This window comes from Zonotrichia leucophrys, chromosome 1A, assembly GCF_028769735.1.
Source record: "Zonotrichia leucophrys gambelii isolate GWCS_2022_RI chromosome 1A, RI_Zleu_2.0, whole genome shotgun sequence".
Taxonomy (NCBI): domain Eukaryota; kingdom Metazoa; phylum Chordata; class Aves; order Passeriformes; family Passerellidae; genus Zonotrichia; species Zonotrichia leucophrys.
In genome coordinates this window covers 44,120,425-44,138,490 of record NC_088170.1, presented here as the reverse complement: position 1 = coordinate 44,138,490, position 18,066 = coordinate 44,120,425, and the positions used below count along the sequence as shown (strand labels likewise).

The following is an 18,066-nucleotide window of genomic DNA, read 5'->3' as shown; positions in this document are numbered from 1 at the left end:
CTATCCTGGGAATGGACTATTTGCTACATAGACTATGGATGTCTGGGTTGTGGCCTTGTTTTGATAGCTGTAACGTAATTTCATCCACCTATTCCTGGATAAATACACTTTCACAAATCCAGCATGAACTAACAGGCTTGTATGTGTACACTGAGGAACTACATTAGAATATAAATTTCTTCCTTTTTCCCCCCCTCTTTTTCTAAGACAATCTTCTGATTATCAGGACTATGTAAAAGATCCCATCTGGCTAGACAATAAATAGACTGGTAGTCCCAAATTACTGCCCCACAATTCTCAATAAGGTATTAATTCTGAGATATTTTTCTCCAGAACAATCACCAGTCTTACTCTAGCAGAAGGGAAGGCAGCAAAAGGAAAGTCCATGCTTCTTCACTGAGAATAAAAAGAAAGACTTGTGTTCCTGAAGATCAAAACCCCCATGAGCCCTGAAGGAGCCATAGGACAGGGTAAAAATAGAGAGTGTTGTTCTGGAAGGCTAAGGCTGCAGATAGCATTTTTGAAGTTGCAATAAAAGTTGTGGTGAAAGAAGTATTCAAAGAGCATTATAAAATTCTAATGACTATCTCTGGAAGGCTCTGTGTCTATTTGCATTGATAAATAGTTACCTTTAAATTACTGCTCCGGTGTAACAGAAGTTAATAGAAACCATCATTCACCAGAGCACTTTCTCAGTTTCCTTTTGGTCTTTATTATTTCTAGAAAATTGCATAATTGACTTTTTTTGAATGCTAGAGTTTAAGAGGTGGTAGTGCCCTGAGCAAAGAACCTGAGGTATTTCACCTGTGACACAATGCTTCTCACGCCAGGAGGAGTCAGATTTTCCTGACACTAATGCATTCTGTCAGGATGACTGCTCCCATGGTGATGAGTGTGAGCTGATACATTTTGCCATTACAGAGGAGTATCCTCAGTTCACACTTAAAGAAGAGATAAAGTATGAAAACTATCTTCATCCATATAGAGAACTTAAGAGTGATGAGTTCTTACAATAGACTGCTGATAGCCACATCTCTGCAGGGCATGCAGCACAGTGACACTATTCTTATTTTGCATTGTTTCTATGCAGTAGATTTAGGTTTATTTTACTAAACAAATTTATCACTACTCACCACCCTTGTCTCTTCTAGACTAAAATATGCTATTAACATTCTTTCTCAATATGAGTAAAGTGTATTTTTGTGTCAGTCGTGCCTAGAACCTTCAAGAATATGGAAACTTTTGTTTCATGGTACTTACAGAAACAGTTTCAGTATATTAAAGTTTAAAAGAGGAGAAGACCATGAAAGACAGGCTTTTCCCTGTGTTTAGCACAGAGGGATGCACCAATTCATGATGGCTAAGGCATTCATTCACACAAATCACAATTGGCTTATTTCCCACAAAAATTCTAGAGCTTGGTTGAAATCTCCTTCTGTTTTCTCTGGGAATTCAATGCCTGTGGATTACCTTAACAAAGTAAATGCAGAGCACCAGGAATAAGAAGGCTGTCTGGGGCTTCTATATAAGCTCTTTAAAAAGAAGAGAGAGGGGCTATTCAGTAGAGTGGGGAAATGTGGCCCCTTGAAGCAATGTGGCATTTAATTCCAGAGGCAAGAATGAAATTTCCAAATTATTTCAAGAAAGTTTGGAATTATTTAAAAATAAAGTGAGAAATGTAGGAATGGTATAAAGAAGACAGTAATTTTCTTAGCTCTCAGGGAAGTAGTATTTTTTTTTTCTTTTCCAGGAGTTGTTAAATGGTCCAAATATATAAATATGGCTGTATATTAGAGAAGAACTTTCTGTGTTCATGACATATAGTTCACACAGTATAGGAGTAAAGTCCACAACACTGCAGCCAAGAACTATTATATTTGGGATTTAAATTTTATTTAATTTTTAAATAATATTACTTCTGTCTGAAATATAGTATGTTCTCAGTTATGAAATTTGCATTTTCATTCATTTTTCTCCCTTGTCTTGTTTCATGCTCTGTGTTAATCTTGTATTACACCATTAGCCTCCCTGTACTGTAAATGAACATTAAGATTGTTAAAAGCTTTGTGAGGCAAAGGAATACAAAGGCTTCGAGAATATGCCACATGATTAATAGAAGCTTCATATAAAGTGTGTTTTCTATCTTTAGGTAAAGCTGTTACTTAATTGGCATGATACATCATACTAAAAAAAGTTAATTATTTTTCAGTGGCCAGCTAAAATCAAAAACAAAGCTACTATTGGTCCTGTCATGGTTAATAAACTTTTGGCCACCTAGAACTTCACAGACGTTCTTTTGCTGCAGGCTAGGAACTTGTTTGAACTTAGAGATAGACATGACGTTCTCTAGCTCCTGATGTACACGCCCTCTCTCACCTGAGTCAGCCACTTACTGTTAACACCTTATGGTGTACAGCTGGTTACATTCAACAAGATCTGCTTATCTACAATAATATGTTAATTATGTTCATATAAAAGAAACTCTGACTTGAAGATCACTATCAGACCTTCAGCTGAAATGGCTGTCACAGTTTCAGATCCATGCCAGTTTGAAACCATTCATCTGGTGGAGGTTGCCACTCTACTGCTGAGGCCTGCAGAATGGACTGGGTGCAGAGTCCTCATTTTAGGGTAAAGGCTGTTTACTTGGGAAAATAGCCACCTTATAAGTGTGAATTTTATGAGTGTGATTGTCTAAATTAAGGAAAACTGATGTTTAGGATGCTAATGGATTATACTTTCTAAACAAAATGGAGGACATACATTTATAGAACTGAAGATTATCTTTTTGTGCTGGCTGGAGATCAGGTGTGCATGCTGAACTTAAAAAGCAAATCCAGTTTGGTCTGCAGATACAGTGTGATTCTCCCTGCAGCAGAAAAAAGTGACAAAGGCCACTAAGATGTCACATTTGTAATAATCAGAGTGAGTAACCTGTAACACTGGTGGGAAGGACTGTGGCAAAAAACATTGACAAGAGACAAGCTCCAAGAAGTATTTTGTTGACAGTAATCTCTGAGTAGTGATACTGTTCTCATGTACAAAGACATTTGAAGTAGGTATAGAGAAATCCACTGCTAAATCCCCTGCATCTCTCATTATTCAACCACAGCATGTGTTCTAAGATAAAAGAAAGCAATATTTTTATTAAATATTGTAATTTAAATGTAAATAGGAGAAAATAAAGCCTCACTAAACAAGGACTGTACCCACAAGTTTTAAAGAGGAGAACTTATGATATTAACATTTTGAAAGACCATCACTTCTTCTAACCTATTCCTTAAATAAAGTTTTCATGGACAACTAATGTCAGAAAAACAGAAGGTTAAAGCAGTTTCTATTTAAAAGAAAAGATGACAGGATACCAATAATGTCTTACAAAGTAAGATTTTTCCTAGAGCCTGAATTTACCAACAGAAGTCAGACAGAAGCTGAGCAGAAATGCTGAGGGTAAAAACACTCAGAACAAATGCAATGGGCACGGCTTTCTGCTCTTTGAGGTTTATGCAGTAATTTAGTCTTATGCAAATAGTTATAAACCAGACAAAAGCCAGAGACTGACAGTGTTTCACTCTCATTTGCATCTCACAAGGCCATGCAGAATAGGACCCTGTGTATGTGAGGGACTGTATGGAATGGCATCACTCCATAGGAATTACTCTGTATACACCTGGTGCTTTGTAATGCATAATGAATTAAAGTAGGATGGAACAAGTTCTTGGGGAAAAAAAAAAGAACCCTAATGGAATTTCTGTGTACTCTTAATTGGCTTTGGTGTTTAAGCTGTTACAAGCTTACAGTCATGCTTTTTGCATATTATAAGCATTTTGATGTACTACTTCACCTACTTTGATAAATATTATATTGTGCTATGAAACCTAATCAAGTTTAGCTGCAGACCTCTAGAAAATGGTTACATACACCTATCCAGACCTACAATGCAGCTAACATGACTGAATACTTTGCTTTCCATAGATAAAGTACAAAAGGCCTTAATTTGTAAGCCATTCAAAACAAAACACACCAAAAATAATCTCAGAGATTAGTTTCTACTAGTGTAAGAAATTAATACTAAAGTTCAGAGCAGAATACAAAAACAAAAGAGCAAGAAGAAAAAATTCTTGTTCTTCGAAGGCATTATCCGTCTCCCAGGCTTCTAGTGACTTAGCTGGGAACAAGTTAAACCACTGTGAGAAAAGTTTATATAATAAATTCTACACTTATTTCTGCTTCTTTATGCCTATACACAACTTGGTTAAAGTCACAGCCTGTAGAAGGAATTCTATGCTATTGCTGTTAGATTTCTTTTAGCTGGCTTGTATCTGAATATATAATATAGAAATACATCAGTTTTTATAGAATTTTTTTGTGATTAAATATGCTAAATTTAATCCTCCAATTGGCATGCTTACAGATTCGTTACTGGGCTGCTCATGATAAAGAAGCAGCTGCACAGCGGGTGCAGGTGAGCAATCAAGAGTATTCAACCAAACTGGAAAACCTGAAGCCTAACACTCGCTACCATGTGGATGTGTCTGCCTTCAACAGTGCAGGCTATGGGCCTCCCAGCAGCACCATTGATGTTGTCACAAGGAAAGCACGTAAGTTAATGGAGCATTAGGTCAAGTATAGTCATGTCCATCATGTTTTCAAACATGGCTTCTCATTCATATACCAAATGTTCTCTCCTCATGTGGCATTGCTGCTCAGTCCGAAAACTTCTGCTAAAATTCTTCTTCCTTTCTTTTGTTGTCATATATAATGGGGATATCTTACAAAAGGCAGTAGAGAGGCTAATATTATAGGCTCAAAGGTCACCTGAAAGCTCAGATCAGGTTGCTCAGGGTTTTTTCCAGCTGGATCTTGAAAACCTAAAGGGATAGAGACTGCACAAGGTCTCTGAGAAACCTATTCCAGGTCCTGACTTATTCTGAGCATCTAGTCTGAGACTCTTAATCAATATTGTGCATTTTTGTTACTTATCCTCCTGCCATGCCATCCAAGAGCCTGGATCCTTCTTGATAAAACCCTCTGCCAGGACAGGGCACTCTTAGGTCCCCTCCCAAACTGTCTCACCTCCAGGGTGAACAGGTGCAGCTCTTTCACCCTTCTTTCACAAATCAAGTGTCCCAGATCCCCACCAGGTTGGTATTGCTCTGTTGTACTCACTCCAGATCACTAGTGTCTTTCAAGTATTGGGGATCCCAAAGCTGGACACAATATTCTAAATAGTCAGCAGTTGAGACCAGCTGTTACTTAGGCATCTATACACTGCCTTTCTGTTTTGTCAATGATGTTTAAAATGTGACCTTCTGCCATTTTCATCAGCAGCAGATTCAGGCAGCCTTGAGAAGTGGGTGATCTGAATCTCACCCTAGAACTGACTTACCATAACAGGTTTTTGAATATTGCACCTGACTCAATGAGGATACCTAACACTAGCATTGACAACAATGTAAAAAAAAAAAAAAATCTTGTGTATTTAAAACACAATTATCTGGGCTAAAAATGCATACAACTAATTTGAGGATCTTTGTCAGTAAATAGTGTATTGTGCAACTTGCACCTGCAGGGTTCATTAATGAGAGTCCATTTTATAACCTTACAGTGTAAGCTATAATTAATGGTTTCTGCAGTGGCATAGTGTTATTTCTGCTGATCTGAGTTAAACGATGTAGAAATGGCTGTAAATAGTTGATTGAATATTTGGTCTCGATGAATAAATATGACTTATGACACATTTCTGGGAGGTTCTGAAGGTAATTGCATGCCAGCAAACACTGGTGGTCAGCAACAGTGAAGGCCACTTCTATTCTGGAAACACAGAAAAGCAGACCCATGATGCAGCCACTGCACAAAGCCATCCAAAATTGCCTGGCTGGAGCTATAGCAGTTCATTCCAGGAAGGACACTATCCCTTGCTTATATATATGGCTGCCTAATTTCCATTTTCACACTTTTACATGTTTACATGTCTTAATAAAAACATCATTGAGCATTTATGGAATCTCATTTATGTGTACGTTATTCATATGTTCCTTTTCAGCTCCGAGCCAACGCCCGAGGATTATCAGTTCTGTAAGATCTGGTTCAAGGTACATCATCACCTGGGATCATGTGAAGGCAATGTCAAACGAGTCTGCCGTCGAAGGATACAAAGTATGATATCTGAAAATATTTCTAATCTTTATGTATGCTTTGTGAAGTGCATTTTATATAGACAGTGTTGAATCTTTGTATGTAATCAGACTTACACACACTTGAATGCTGAAGAGGAAGGCATCATGCTCAGCAATCGCAGCCATCCAGTAGGCCTAGGGCAAAGCCTATGTCAATACAATGAGAAAATATTAGGGCACTGAAATTCATTTGGGTGGTAATTTGTATTATGGGAAAGTTCATAGCAATCACTGCAACAGCCTTATTTCCCACATGATCACTTTTATTGTCTGTTGGTTTAAAATAACGCATAGAAAAGTTATACGCTTTATGGTTTTTCCTTTTATCAGTATGCATAGTTCCAGTTTTCCTTTCACATCTCCATACAGGGATTACAGTTCCTGAAACGTGAGTCTTTAAAGTCTGGGAAGGAAGACAAAGGGAAGGGACCTCTACCATCAGTAGATGCAGTTACTCTGTAACCACAGCAAGTGTATATACTGACTATAGGGCATATAGAAAACTTCAGCTATTAATTCCTGTTTAATGTTGCTACTTGCTTGGCAGTAAGAAAATTAGTATAATGTTCTTCATTTACAAATTTGATTGAGGAGTTGCACTCCTTCCTGGGAATTGCTAATCATGTTTCACAGAGATTATTTCAGAAAGAAATGAGATCTTTTCTAAAGGTCCCACAAAACAAGTATCATCCCATTTACAATAGTTTAGAATCATTGAGAGTTAATTAAAAAATTGCTAATTGTCTCATTTATAAATTTTATGTCAGAAAACCCAGCTGAGTTCTTATATTTTTATTTGATGGTCTCTGCCACCCTGCCTTGATATTCTCCATCACTTAATTACTTTTTTAAGTGTAAGTGCTTATCTTTCAAAAGGTGTCATAATTTTGTAACAGAAAGTGTGAAGACATCCTGTCTAAATTCTCCTTGTGTAAATATGGAAAAAAGTTTTATTAGCCCCTAAGTTTATATATATATATGTGTGTGTGTGTGTCTGTATATATAGTGTTTCATATAAATGAAAAGCCAATACTTTTTCATTGACACACTTTACATACAGAAATGTATCTTCATGGAAATGTAACATTTCAATAACTGTATTTACCATTACTTTCCTAGGTACTTTATAGGCCAGATGGACAGCATGAAGGCAAGTTGTTTTCCACTGGAAAGCACACGATAGAGGTCCCAGTCCCCAGCGATGGTGAATATGTTGTTGAGGTGCGAGCACACAGTGAAGGAGGAGATGGAGAAGTAGCCCAAATAAAAATTTCAGGTGAGCAGATAACTTCCCTTTTTCTTTGCCACACTCCTTGGAAATTTTGGACTGAATGTTTTCCTTTTGCATGCTGTTGAGAGATGGGCACACCCAAAATTGGAAAGGTATCCCTTCAGGACTGACTGCACTGAGATAAGAGTGTATCTTAAAACATTTTTGAGGACTCATAGCTCACACACAGGACACTTCTGTAGCAGTCCAGCTCAATCCTGGAAGCACTGCCAATCTTCCAAATACCAGAGTGCTTTTACTGGTGCCCCTGGTTAGGCTGCCACTTCTAGTAATGTCTCACAAGCATAACTATATGGTGCAGACCTCAGGATCTAATTGTCATCTTGCAATAACCCCATAGGCCTATTATCTTTTGCCTCTATCTCATTCCTCTGACAACTGCTGCTGAAAGGAAAATAATAGAGAAAAGGAGTGATCCACAGACCACTTGCTTTGGAAGTTCTCCTTCTCAGTGAAAAGGGGATCTGTGGGACAAACATGATAAATAGGGAGTGAGAAACTCTACATGCTCTAATTCAGAGTGGTCTGGATGATTGTCAAAGAAGACAAGGGACCATGGCTTAGGATAATTCAAACTGGGCTCAGTGTTGACTATGAGTACAAGTTCAGACATGGTCTGCACGTCTCCTTCCTGTTGGTGTTTTATCTTAATACTTCCTTGGCACTGTTTGGTATGAAAGAGAACACATGAATAGATGTCAAGGAATTGGATAGTGTCTTTGCAAGGTTATAATTCCATCACTTACATTGTATTCTTGTATTTTTAACTTAAAAAATTAACCCAGGGAATAGAAAGGATTAAGTGTCAACAATATTCTTGTCACAGAAGCAATGCAATCATTATTGTGGCCTTTTAAAAAGAGCAATGCTTATGCTGTATTATCTGTACTGTGAGGGAGGCTGCCTGTGCCTACAGGAGTGGACCTCTCATCTGCAAGTTTTCAATAATATATACATCTTATATAATCTGGTGTGAGCTCATGAGTATCACCATTTTTGATTGTATTAAGTTTTTATTTTGTGTGTACTTTGTTCTTATGAACACCTGCACAGTTTACTTTTTTTGCCTAATTTTTTATGTGTGTTTTTCTGGCTTTGGTGTCTGAACATTGTTTCCTTTTATAGCTGTTAGATTAAAGAGCCTTTTTGTGTCTAATATATTGTTCCCATTAAGAAATGTATCTATACTAGCCAAATGATTAATCAAATGTTTAAAACACTGTGTGCCTTGAAATTCTCCTCAATTACAGTCATCAGGTCTTAAATAATTTCATCAACTCTTTTCTTCACCTCTTCACCTTCTGATACTTCCTTTAAGACTGTAGAGACTATATATGCACTGTGTTCAACTCAGCTGTCTGCAGAGATATTCTTGCCTCCCCACACTTAACTACTTCCAGCATTATTCATGAAAGGCTTTCATTAGCTATTTATTACCTTTCATGGGGCTATGAAATTATGTTCATCTTGTTTGTCCAATACCATCTCTAAATCCTTCCTGGAATCTGTACTTTCCAGGATACAGTATCTCATCATTTGCAGAGTACCACCAGAGTGTCCTGTCTCTTTTTAACTTTGTGTTTAATTTTTCCTGTGGCTACGAAAAATCACAGTTGGTTTGAATGGTTCAAGTCCCTGTGCTGTCTGAATTTTTATATTAATCTGTTGTTGTCTCTATTTTCCATTTTGGTTCCATAGGTGCTTACTTCTCCTGTTTTTGATATAAATATATGGATTGCATTCAGTCTACAGCTGTTCAGTGCGGAATCGCACTAGAAATTCAGTGCCCATTCTTCAATAATTGTGATTTGAAATCTGCTGATGACTGAATTCTTAATCCATTTAGCATGCATGTTAATGTGTGTACCATGTTCTATGAGACTATTTTGGGAAAATAAGTCAACCACTTAAAAAAATCTGAAATATATTGTTGTATTATCATACGCTGGGACAATCACTTTTAATGTATTTTATAAGCTGCAGAAATGTTTAGGCAACTGTTATCTTCAGGACATGTCCTAAGTATCTTTGTGTCAAACATGTGTTACAACCTGCCATTGGTGTGGTGCCAAGGCCTTTAGGTAACAGCTGGCAGATTACTTCCCAAAGCATCGTGTCAGTGCAATGTCAAGCCCAAGCTGATCAGTCTTGCCCAGACTGTGACCTGTCCCAAGTATGCCTGTACAGAATTAGCACCACTGGGAGAGTTAGCACCCTGCTGATGCTAATTTGCAGTTTTGCATTGAACTGTCTTTCCCACTGCAGGCAAGTTCTAATCTGTAAATTCTACCATACACCAGCTAGACAGACAGGGACTATGCCTCTGGTGACCTAGACAGAGACAGCATTCCCTGAAATCAATTTAGGAAAGTTTGAAAAAGACAAAAGGCAAGGTAGTCTCTTTGGAACACATAGTATACAGCCAATCAGGAAAGAATTTCAGGTTATTTCCAGGCTACTTTTCCTGGAGCAGAACAAAGCAGAACAAAGTATAGTTTTAATGCCTACACATGGCAAATTATGTCTGCTAATTTTTATTCTTAAGGAAATCTTCCAGTAATGCATTAGGGTTTAGAATAATTATCCCAAAAGAATGATAAAGTAGTTGATTTTTTTTTAATTACAGTTTTTCTCAGAGAATTGCAAAGAAGAGAAGATGTAGCTTGATAGTAATGCATGTTGTGGTGCTTGACTGACCAAAATGGAAGTTACATATTTACACAGAGATGTAAACAATAGCTAAAGCAAAACATAAGGGGTCTTACCAAGCTCAGAAAGTAGTATTGCCTTACATGACCTTTAGGCATCTGATTCCAGTGTTTGCAAACCTACCTAATTTTGTGCAGAAGTGAATGGGGAGAATTAAGCAGCTAGGGCAGAGGTTCCAAATAGCCTGTATGACCAGGAATGGCAGGATCTTAAACAAGGAGTGTCTACAACACCAGTGTGTCATCCAAGTGGGTGTTTCCCTGCTGTTCACTGGGTATCAAATCCAAAGTAATCTACATAATAGGGCTGAGTTAGTGTCTAAGCTCCCATTATAATCAGTTGTCATCTAGGGTGTAATTCAGAATATTAAACAAAGCCTGTAGCATTTGAGATGCCCCAGTTTACCAGGGACATCCTGGGGCATCTCAAGTGCTGTGTCCAGGGACACAATTCTGACAAGCATGACATGAAGTACAGGGAACCTGAGGCCTTCTGGATAGGCAGGTTGTCTTAGTTTGGGACAAATTTGGAAGGGAACTTCCAAAAGGATGATTCCTTAAAGGGCAAAATTCAGCAGTCCTTCCCTCCACCTATTCAGGCGATAAACTTCCTTCAAGAAAAGTGGAAAAAACTGTTTATTTAACAAGCAAGGTATTTATAAACATAAAAAATGAATAATATTAAACAATAAAACCTTTTACTGTTTTGAAGAGAGGGCAAGTTCAGAAAGCCCTTCTGTAGTTCAGAGAGAGTGCTCTGTAGGTGTTGCTGGCTCACTGAGTGTCTCTCAGTCCCTCTGGGGACGGAATGCAGCATCCTGGGCCCCCAGTGGGCCACAAGTGTGAGCTCACAGTGGTTTTTTCTGGGTTTTTGGTCCAGAGCAGGTTTGAACAGTTCCAGGAAAAGACAAAGCCACAGTCTGGGGAACATCTCTGCCTCACCTAGCCAAAAACTAACTAAAAGCAAAGGAGAGCTCTCTCCCACTCCCTGTCCGTGCTGCAGACAATGTGTGCCAAGAGAGACCTGCAGCTCTTGTCTTTGGTTTTGAATACAGCTCTGAAAAAATTCCACTCCTTTTCCTTCTCTCAGATCTATTTTTAAAGGCACAAAACTTCTTTCTGGGCTAAACTGATGAATGGGAATGTAATTCAGCATTATGAAGTCATCCCAGGACACAGGTGGAGGCCAGACAGGACACAAGCACACATATTTTATTCTATATTTCAGGTTCAGGAGCACTAACTGGCCCTGAGGTCCTAACATAGGGACTAAAATTGTAGCATGTTTTAACTAACACAATTAGATTTGAAATTCAAATGGGAAGGAAACTAGAAGTAGATTTTATTTATATCTCGATTCCTTGTTCAAGGAAAAAACCTCCTTTTTGTTTTCCTTGTTCTCTTCCATCTCACAGAACCAACCGGGAGGCAAATATCCTTCTGCAGCCACTTTGCTCTCATGTAACCAGTCAGCTTCCAACAGTTGAGAGTGATACAAATGAAGTTTACCAAACATTATCTAAAGCTATCTCACATGCCTTTCTTTTTAGTGAACATCTTGAAATAAAAGTTCTTTTATAACTCTCTGTATATGTGCATTCCAGCAATCAGTGTAAAATACAGCCATGATCTTTTATATTTTATTGGCCAGTGTCTGTTGTAGAGCAAGGAGCTTTATTTTTTAAGCCCATTATAGTAAATTAATGAGCTACACAATTTAAAATTCATTCTTGAGTTACCACAACCAGATGAAGGTTGGAATGACTTGTTTAACCAATGGAGTCCTTTTCAAGAGTTAATAATAGGCTTATCTGTTTTCTTTGAAATAATGCCTGAGAAATTTCTTTATCTCTTGCATGATTTTTGGATTGCAGTGTTTTGTCATATTACTAATATTAGTGTAATCAAAACAATCTTGCAGTCAGTAGGAACTAAAACCATATGGTGCTTAGTTCTTTTTTCACTTCTTTTCACTTCACTTGTGTAACTGCACTGTCCCCAGTGCAGTTGCTTTATGCCAGAGTAAGGAAAAATAGAATGAAACTCTCAAGTTTTAAATATTCATCCAGGGTGGGAAAGAGGGGAGGGTTACTCTTCTTATTTGGATAAATATTGGGGAAGAAAGGGAAGTACCATACACCTTCAGCTTCACATGTGAAATCAGGTTAATGTCTCTGTTTTAATAGTGGCCTGGAGAAAGAATAATTTAGGTATTGTATATGCTTATAACAAGAGAAGAAAATTACAGTTTCTCTGTGTTCAGTGCACACACACATATATATAAATACACATATGAATTCCATTTGCCAGAGGCATGTTTTAGGATCCTGAAATAGCATTTACTTTGAACTACAGCTCTTTCAAAGGAAAATCCATAGATTTTGCCTGTACTAATTTACACAATTCTTTTAATTATTTAGCTTTTAATTTTTTCAATTACTATTTGAAAGGGGACAAATGTGTGTTGCACACATTAGTATCAAGTAAGTCAGGTGATCATTCACTTCTCATATGGTATAATCACAATCTTTTGATTGTGATTTGAAAATGCCCATCTGTTGCAAATGTTGTTGTAGTAATAAGAGGAGGAGAACACAGGTACAAATCATAATACTGGAGAAAACAGACTCTACCTAGTTGGGGCAGGACAGTCCTTTGTTCCTTGCCTTGGAAGTTCTTATGCATTTGGTACACGAATACAGCAAAAAGCTTCTACTGAACTAAAAGTACATTTCTAAAAGAACTCTCCTCTAAAAGAAGAGTAACTTTCAAAATGCATTTGCTGTTGTCTCCTGACTGAAAAATTAAGTAGAAAATACTGAGAATGCCCTCTAAACTGGTTCATACATATGCTTAAATCAACAAATTTTGTTCTCTGATGTTTTCTTGATTCTTCTTCATCATCACATTTCATTTCATCACAATTCTAATTTATTGGTATTGCCTCCTTCCAAGCCTTAGTTTGATTGAATAAGGTGAACAATTTCATGCATTGTGACATACTCAGTGATAGTAAAGTATGGGTCCTTACATGTAGGTAAGTAATCTAACAAGAAAGAAGAAGATGATATGCTTAATATGCATTTATCCTGCTAATGTTCTGTTAATGTCCTGCCCAAGGATAGGATTTGCTTTATTTAAGAAAACTGGTAAATATATCTTTGCAACAGTGCCTAAACCTTGTAAGGAGCCACTATAATGAGGTGACTTGCTAACTATTCTGGAGCCAGTAAGCACATCTCAGAGGAAGATTTATTATTCCTTTTTCTCTGTAGAACAGCAACATGCAAACAGATGTTTTCTCATACTTTCACATCATTCGACTTTACTCAGCAAACTTTTTGTCTTGTTTTTCTTCATTAGAAGCATTCAAAATATTTATTTGTGTCTTTACAACTGCATTATCCTGCTCTGACAAAAGCAGAATACATTTTCTGTGGATATTCTTAAACACAAAACCTAGGGTTTTTCCCCTATGGCTTCGTTCATTAGGAACCTCTACTCTGATATTTAAGAACAAAAACAAAACATTAATGTGCCTCATAAATCACTAAAAAATAAGATAAATATACCCTTGTACTTTCACAGTTTGTCATGCTGTGCTTGTTTTTAGGCCTGCTGGAATCTCTGCTGCTCTGTTTGTGCTTTACCTTCTCAGTTTGGTTTTCCTTCTTTTAACATTTTCTGGAGAGCTGTCCAGTGAGCCTGTTCCAGCAGCACCTCAGGACCTTCAGCACCAGCTGCAAGCACTTCTGTGCTGAGTGTTCAGCAGCAGTAAGCTGGGTCCTGCACTGCCCATCTACCATCCTGGTATAGACAAGCCCTCTCTGGGGTGAAAGAATATCCAGTTCTCAGGCTCCTTTGGCCCATCTCCAAGACTGACAGCCAGGCACAGTTTGGCTGGGTTGTTTTCTCATATAGATGCTTCTTAACAGGGAGCTGGGCCATCGCAGCACAAACCTCTGAACAATAGCAGCTCTTATTTCTGTTTGCCAGAGTGAGTCATGTTAAGTTTTTAAGCCATAGATTAATATTTTATGTCTTAAAATATTTGTTTAAGAAATACCCTTGTGACTTTAACAGACATAAATGCCACACTGCTAGAAGTCGGCCATCTGGACTTTGTAGTCTGGCAGGTAAACAAACAGACCAGGCTCTTTGACATCTCTCAGAATATTGCTGTTCATATGAGCATTAACATTTCCAAAGGTGTCTCTTTGTTTTGTCACATTTCAAAGACTCCATTAATTTTGTTTTCACATGCTTAAATATTTATTTTGACCTTTTGCCTCCTGGTATAATAACCTCCCGCCTTGTCGGACTGGCCAAATCAAAATACACTGATGTGTCCTGAATGGCCTTGTTTCTTGTATAAACATGCTGCCTAAACATGCAGCTCTGGCAGAACAAAGGAGCGAGTCCTCCACCCTACTGCAACAAGTCTCTTTGTCCATTGCAAGTTATTCATCCAGGTGGGGCTGTGCTGAGATATGCCAGCTGGTTTCCAGCCTCCATACCCTGTAGAATTCAGGATTGTTCCACCTCTGCAAGCAGTGCTGGAGTCAGACCGAGTCAGACCCATGCTGTGTTGTTTTCTGTTCGATGCACAGGTGCCGCTGTTGGAGTGCCAACTCTGCTCCTGGTCCTAGTGGTGCCTGCCCTGGGTGTCCTTGCCTGCTCGGGATTCTGAATGTAGCTGGATTCACCTTGTCCTCCACATTTCACAAAGGATTCCCTTTGATGATGAGGACCACGATTCTTTTTGATTCCTGTGTCACCATCCTAAGCCAAATAAATTACACTTTAAAAAGAATTACCCTACCGATTTCCTATGAACTTTAAGAGGACTGAGGCATCCAGGAACTCCTTCATGAAGTAAATCAACTTTTGAACGGCTAAGAATTTTTAACTTGTTCCAATATGCCTTATAAAACACTTATGCTGATCTGTGACAGTTGCATGATTCGGTCCAATGGGGCAAGTTACAGTGTTAAAACCCAATAACATAGGCTGTACAGTGAAAGTAAAATCACCATACGTAGGTGCTTTAACTTGAATAACAAATTGTGAAATATAATCGAGATTGAAATGTTGATTGTATGTGATAAATGTAAGAGTACTACGTCTGTCTGTACTATCCTATATGTTTTGTGTACTGCATATTTTTGAATAGCCCCGCCATCATTTATTGGGATTACTGGTTTTAGAGAGACAGTCAAAGCAAAAACATTTAATTATTTAGAGGTTATTGGATAGAATTTGAAGGAATTGAAATAAAAGTCAGTGATAAGGATTTTTTGTTTTAAATATGTTCACCCAAGCATGGATAGCATACTCAGCTTAAAGGAATTTACCTGTGCTTCACTGACCGAGATTTATTATATTCTTTTCTTAAAAGAATTCTGTTGAAAAATTCTGTTATGGTAATTGTTGCTGGTTTTGGGAGTCAAATGTCAGCTTTCAGGGAAGCAGCGTAATGTATTGGTTTTGATTTAGTCTTATTCCTATTGTTGTTATTAAGGTAGCAATATAACACTTAGGAGTTTGGAGATGAAGTCCATGCTAAGAACAGCCAAGTGGACCATGAAATGGTAGGAAATGTATGTTATTTTTTAAGGTGAAAAGATTTAAAATATAAAAAAAAAAGATATACAATAAATGGCAAAAGCAGAGTAGCACAGTAAAAAAATTATTATATTTACATTTTTATGCTGCAGACACCAGGTGTTACCTTCCTGTATTGAAGGCATACATTTGGGGGAACTATATGCTTTTTCAAGAACTTGATATTATTCTAATGTTCATAGTGTTGTAAATAAGAGTTTTAAAGTTCTGAGACCATTTCTCTATTTGACAGAGTACTGGATGATCCAACTGTGTGTTAGTACGTGAAAGTCAGATCCCAACTGTTAGTCAAAGCTACGTGTTTACTATGGCCTTTTCAAAATGGGAATCTATTAGAGATAGAGAATGTTTTTGTTCTGACTGTGTCTAGAGTGTTTCAGTGCTGGGTTTCTTTGTTGGTTTGTTTGGGGTTTTTTAAGTTGTTAAAGAAATGCACATTCCTTTCATTTTCCATGGTATGCTGGGAATTAGTTTGGGTGTGAATGATGAAGAAACACAGTGGTGTTGAATCAGCTGGCTCAAGTAATAGTGCAATGTCTGATGCTTCAAGAATTATAAGCTTTGAATCATATTTTATTAGCACAACCTTGCTAGCTACTTAGAAATAGATTTTATCTTTTTAGAACTGATACTGTAGAGGTCCGTAATAATATTTACATGAAGCAAGAATAGGTCTATTAATAATTTACACCCTTTCCTTTTATTTGTATAATTTTGTACTATATATTTACATGTAAAAGTGTAGAGTCTTCATTAATAAATATCAATAATATGGTTTTAGTTTAATTTTAACTATTTGTTACAAGAAGAAAATTTTTTAAATAGGCAAAAGTGATACTCCCCTATAGAGGAATGTCAAAGTGTCAAACACTGCTGAGTTTCATAAATTGTATAATTATTTGAAAGAGAAATGAGCTGTCTTCATACGTAAGAGACTTATATGCTGTAAGCCTTCTGTACAAAAAAATGTGTTTTATTGTGCTTCATTTGGTTTTGTTCTTTTGCAGTATGACTCATTTTTATATAATATACAACCACAAGTACATCTTTTGCCAAATGCATGATTGCCTTTTACTTTTCTAATACATGATGTAAGAAGCAAAACTGTTTCATTTTGCATGGAAATGACCTGGGACGGAAAACCACTTCTCTTTTTTTAAATCAGCAACATGGATGAGGTAGGTGTCACATACTGATCAGATAGTTGGAGAATTTTCTGTTTCACATAATTGTGTAAATTTGACTGGGACCTTCAGCTTCAAATTGTTGTCAAGAAAAACTAACTAATGTATCACCTGCTTTAAAATGCAAGGTTCTTAATTAAAGTTTATATAGATAGACATATTTGTTGTTTCCTTATATTTCAGGAAAATTGATATTGCTATTATTTGATACTGATGAATATTGAACTGGTTTTTTAGTTACTTTTTATCTTTTCTTTTCAAATGAGTAGAACAGGACTGTGCTTTGTCCTTTTTATGAATGAAAAGTAAATGACAAATAAATGTATTAATGTTACTCAAAGTATTATAACTGTCTTTTGAATTGGAGCTTTCTAATTTCATAACAGCAGTGTGGTCATTTGTAGTAGTAAAGGTGTGGATAGAATTAAGTCCTGTGTATCCCTGCCCTGCCTTCCTGTGACTATTGCTGGAGTTTAAGGGCTTTTCTGCATTATTTGCTTTGATTATAGGTGATACAGATAGAAAGACTTTCCTAAAATCGGTAAGAGAGAGCATCCTGAGAGCTTTTCAGCATTTTTGGAAACAAGAGATAACTAAGGAGAGTATTTTTTCAGGTAACATTTGCTATTCCAGTAGATATATGTCATGATTTTACCCCAGCCAGCAACTATGCCCCACACAGCTATTCACTCACTGTCTGATCATGAGTGGAGACAAAATCAGAAGAGTAAAAGTGAGAAAACTCATGGATTGAGATAAAGATAGTTTCATAGGAAAAGCAAAAGCCATGCACAGATGCAAAGCAAAACAAAGGATTAATTCATCACTTTCTATGGGCAAGCAGGTGTTCAGCCATCCCCAGGAAAACAGAGATACAGCATGGGTAATGGTGACTGGGAAGACAAATGCCATCACTGCGAATGTTCCCCACTCCCTTCATCTTTCACCAGCTCTGTATGCTGAGCGTGATGACCTATGGTCTGGGATTTCCCTTTGGTTATTTTGGGGTCAGCTGTCCTGGCTGTCCCTTCCCAACTCCTTCTGCACCCTTCTCCATTTCTTCCAGATATGATCTACTT

At 37.4% G+C, this 18,066-nt stretch overlaps 1 protein-coding gene across 1 annotated transcript in view; it reads left to right on the top strand.

Moving 5' to 3' along the window:
* CNTN1 (contactin 1) overlaps positions 1 to 17,321 on the top strand; it is a 204,196-nt gene extending 186,875 nt beyond the window's left edge. The window contains exons 21-24 of the mRNA XM_064702590.1: positions 4,415 to 4,601; positions 6,047 to 6,159; positions 7,299 to 7,455; positions 14,789 to 17,321. Coding sequence (XP_064558660.1) covers positions 4,415 to 4,601; positions 6,047 to 6,159; positions 7,299 to 7,455; positions 14,789 to 14,868 — 537 coding nt within the window. The 3' untranslated portion in view covers positions 14,869 to 17,321. The remainder of the gene's footprint in view (positions 1 to 4,414; positions 4,602 to 6,046; positions 6,160 to 7,298; positions 7,456 to 14,788) is intronic.
* The last annotated feature ends 745 nt before the right edge of the window (positions 17,322 to 18,066 follow it).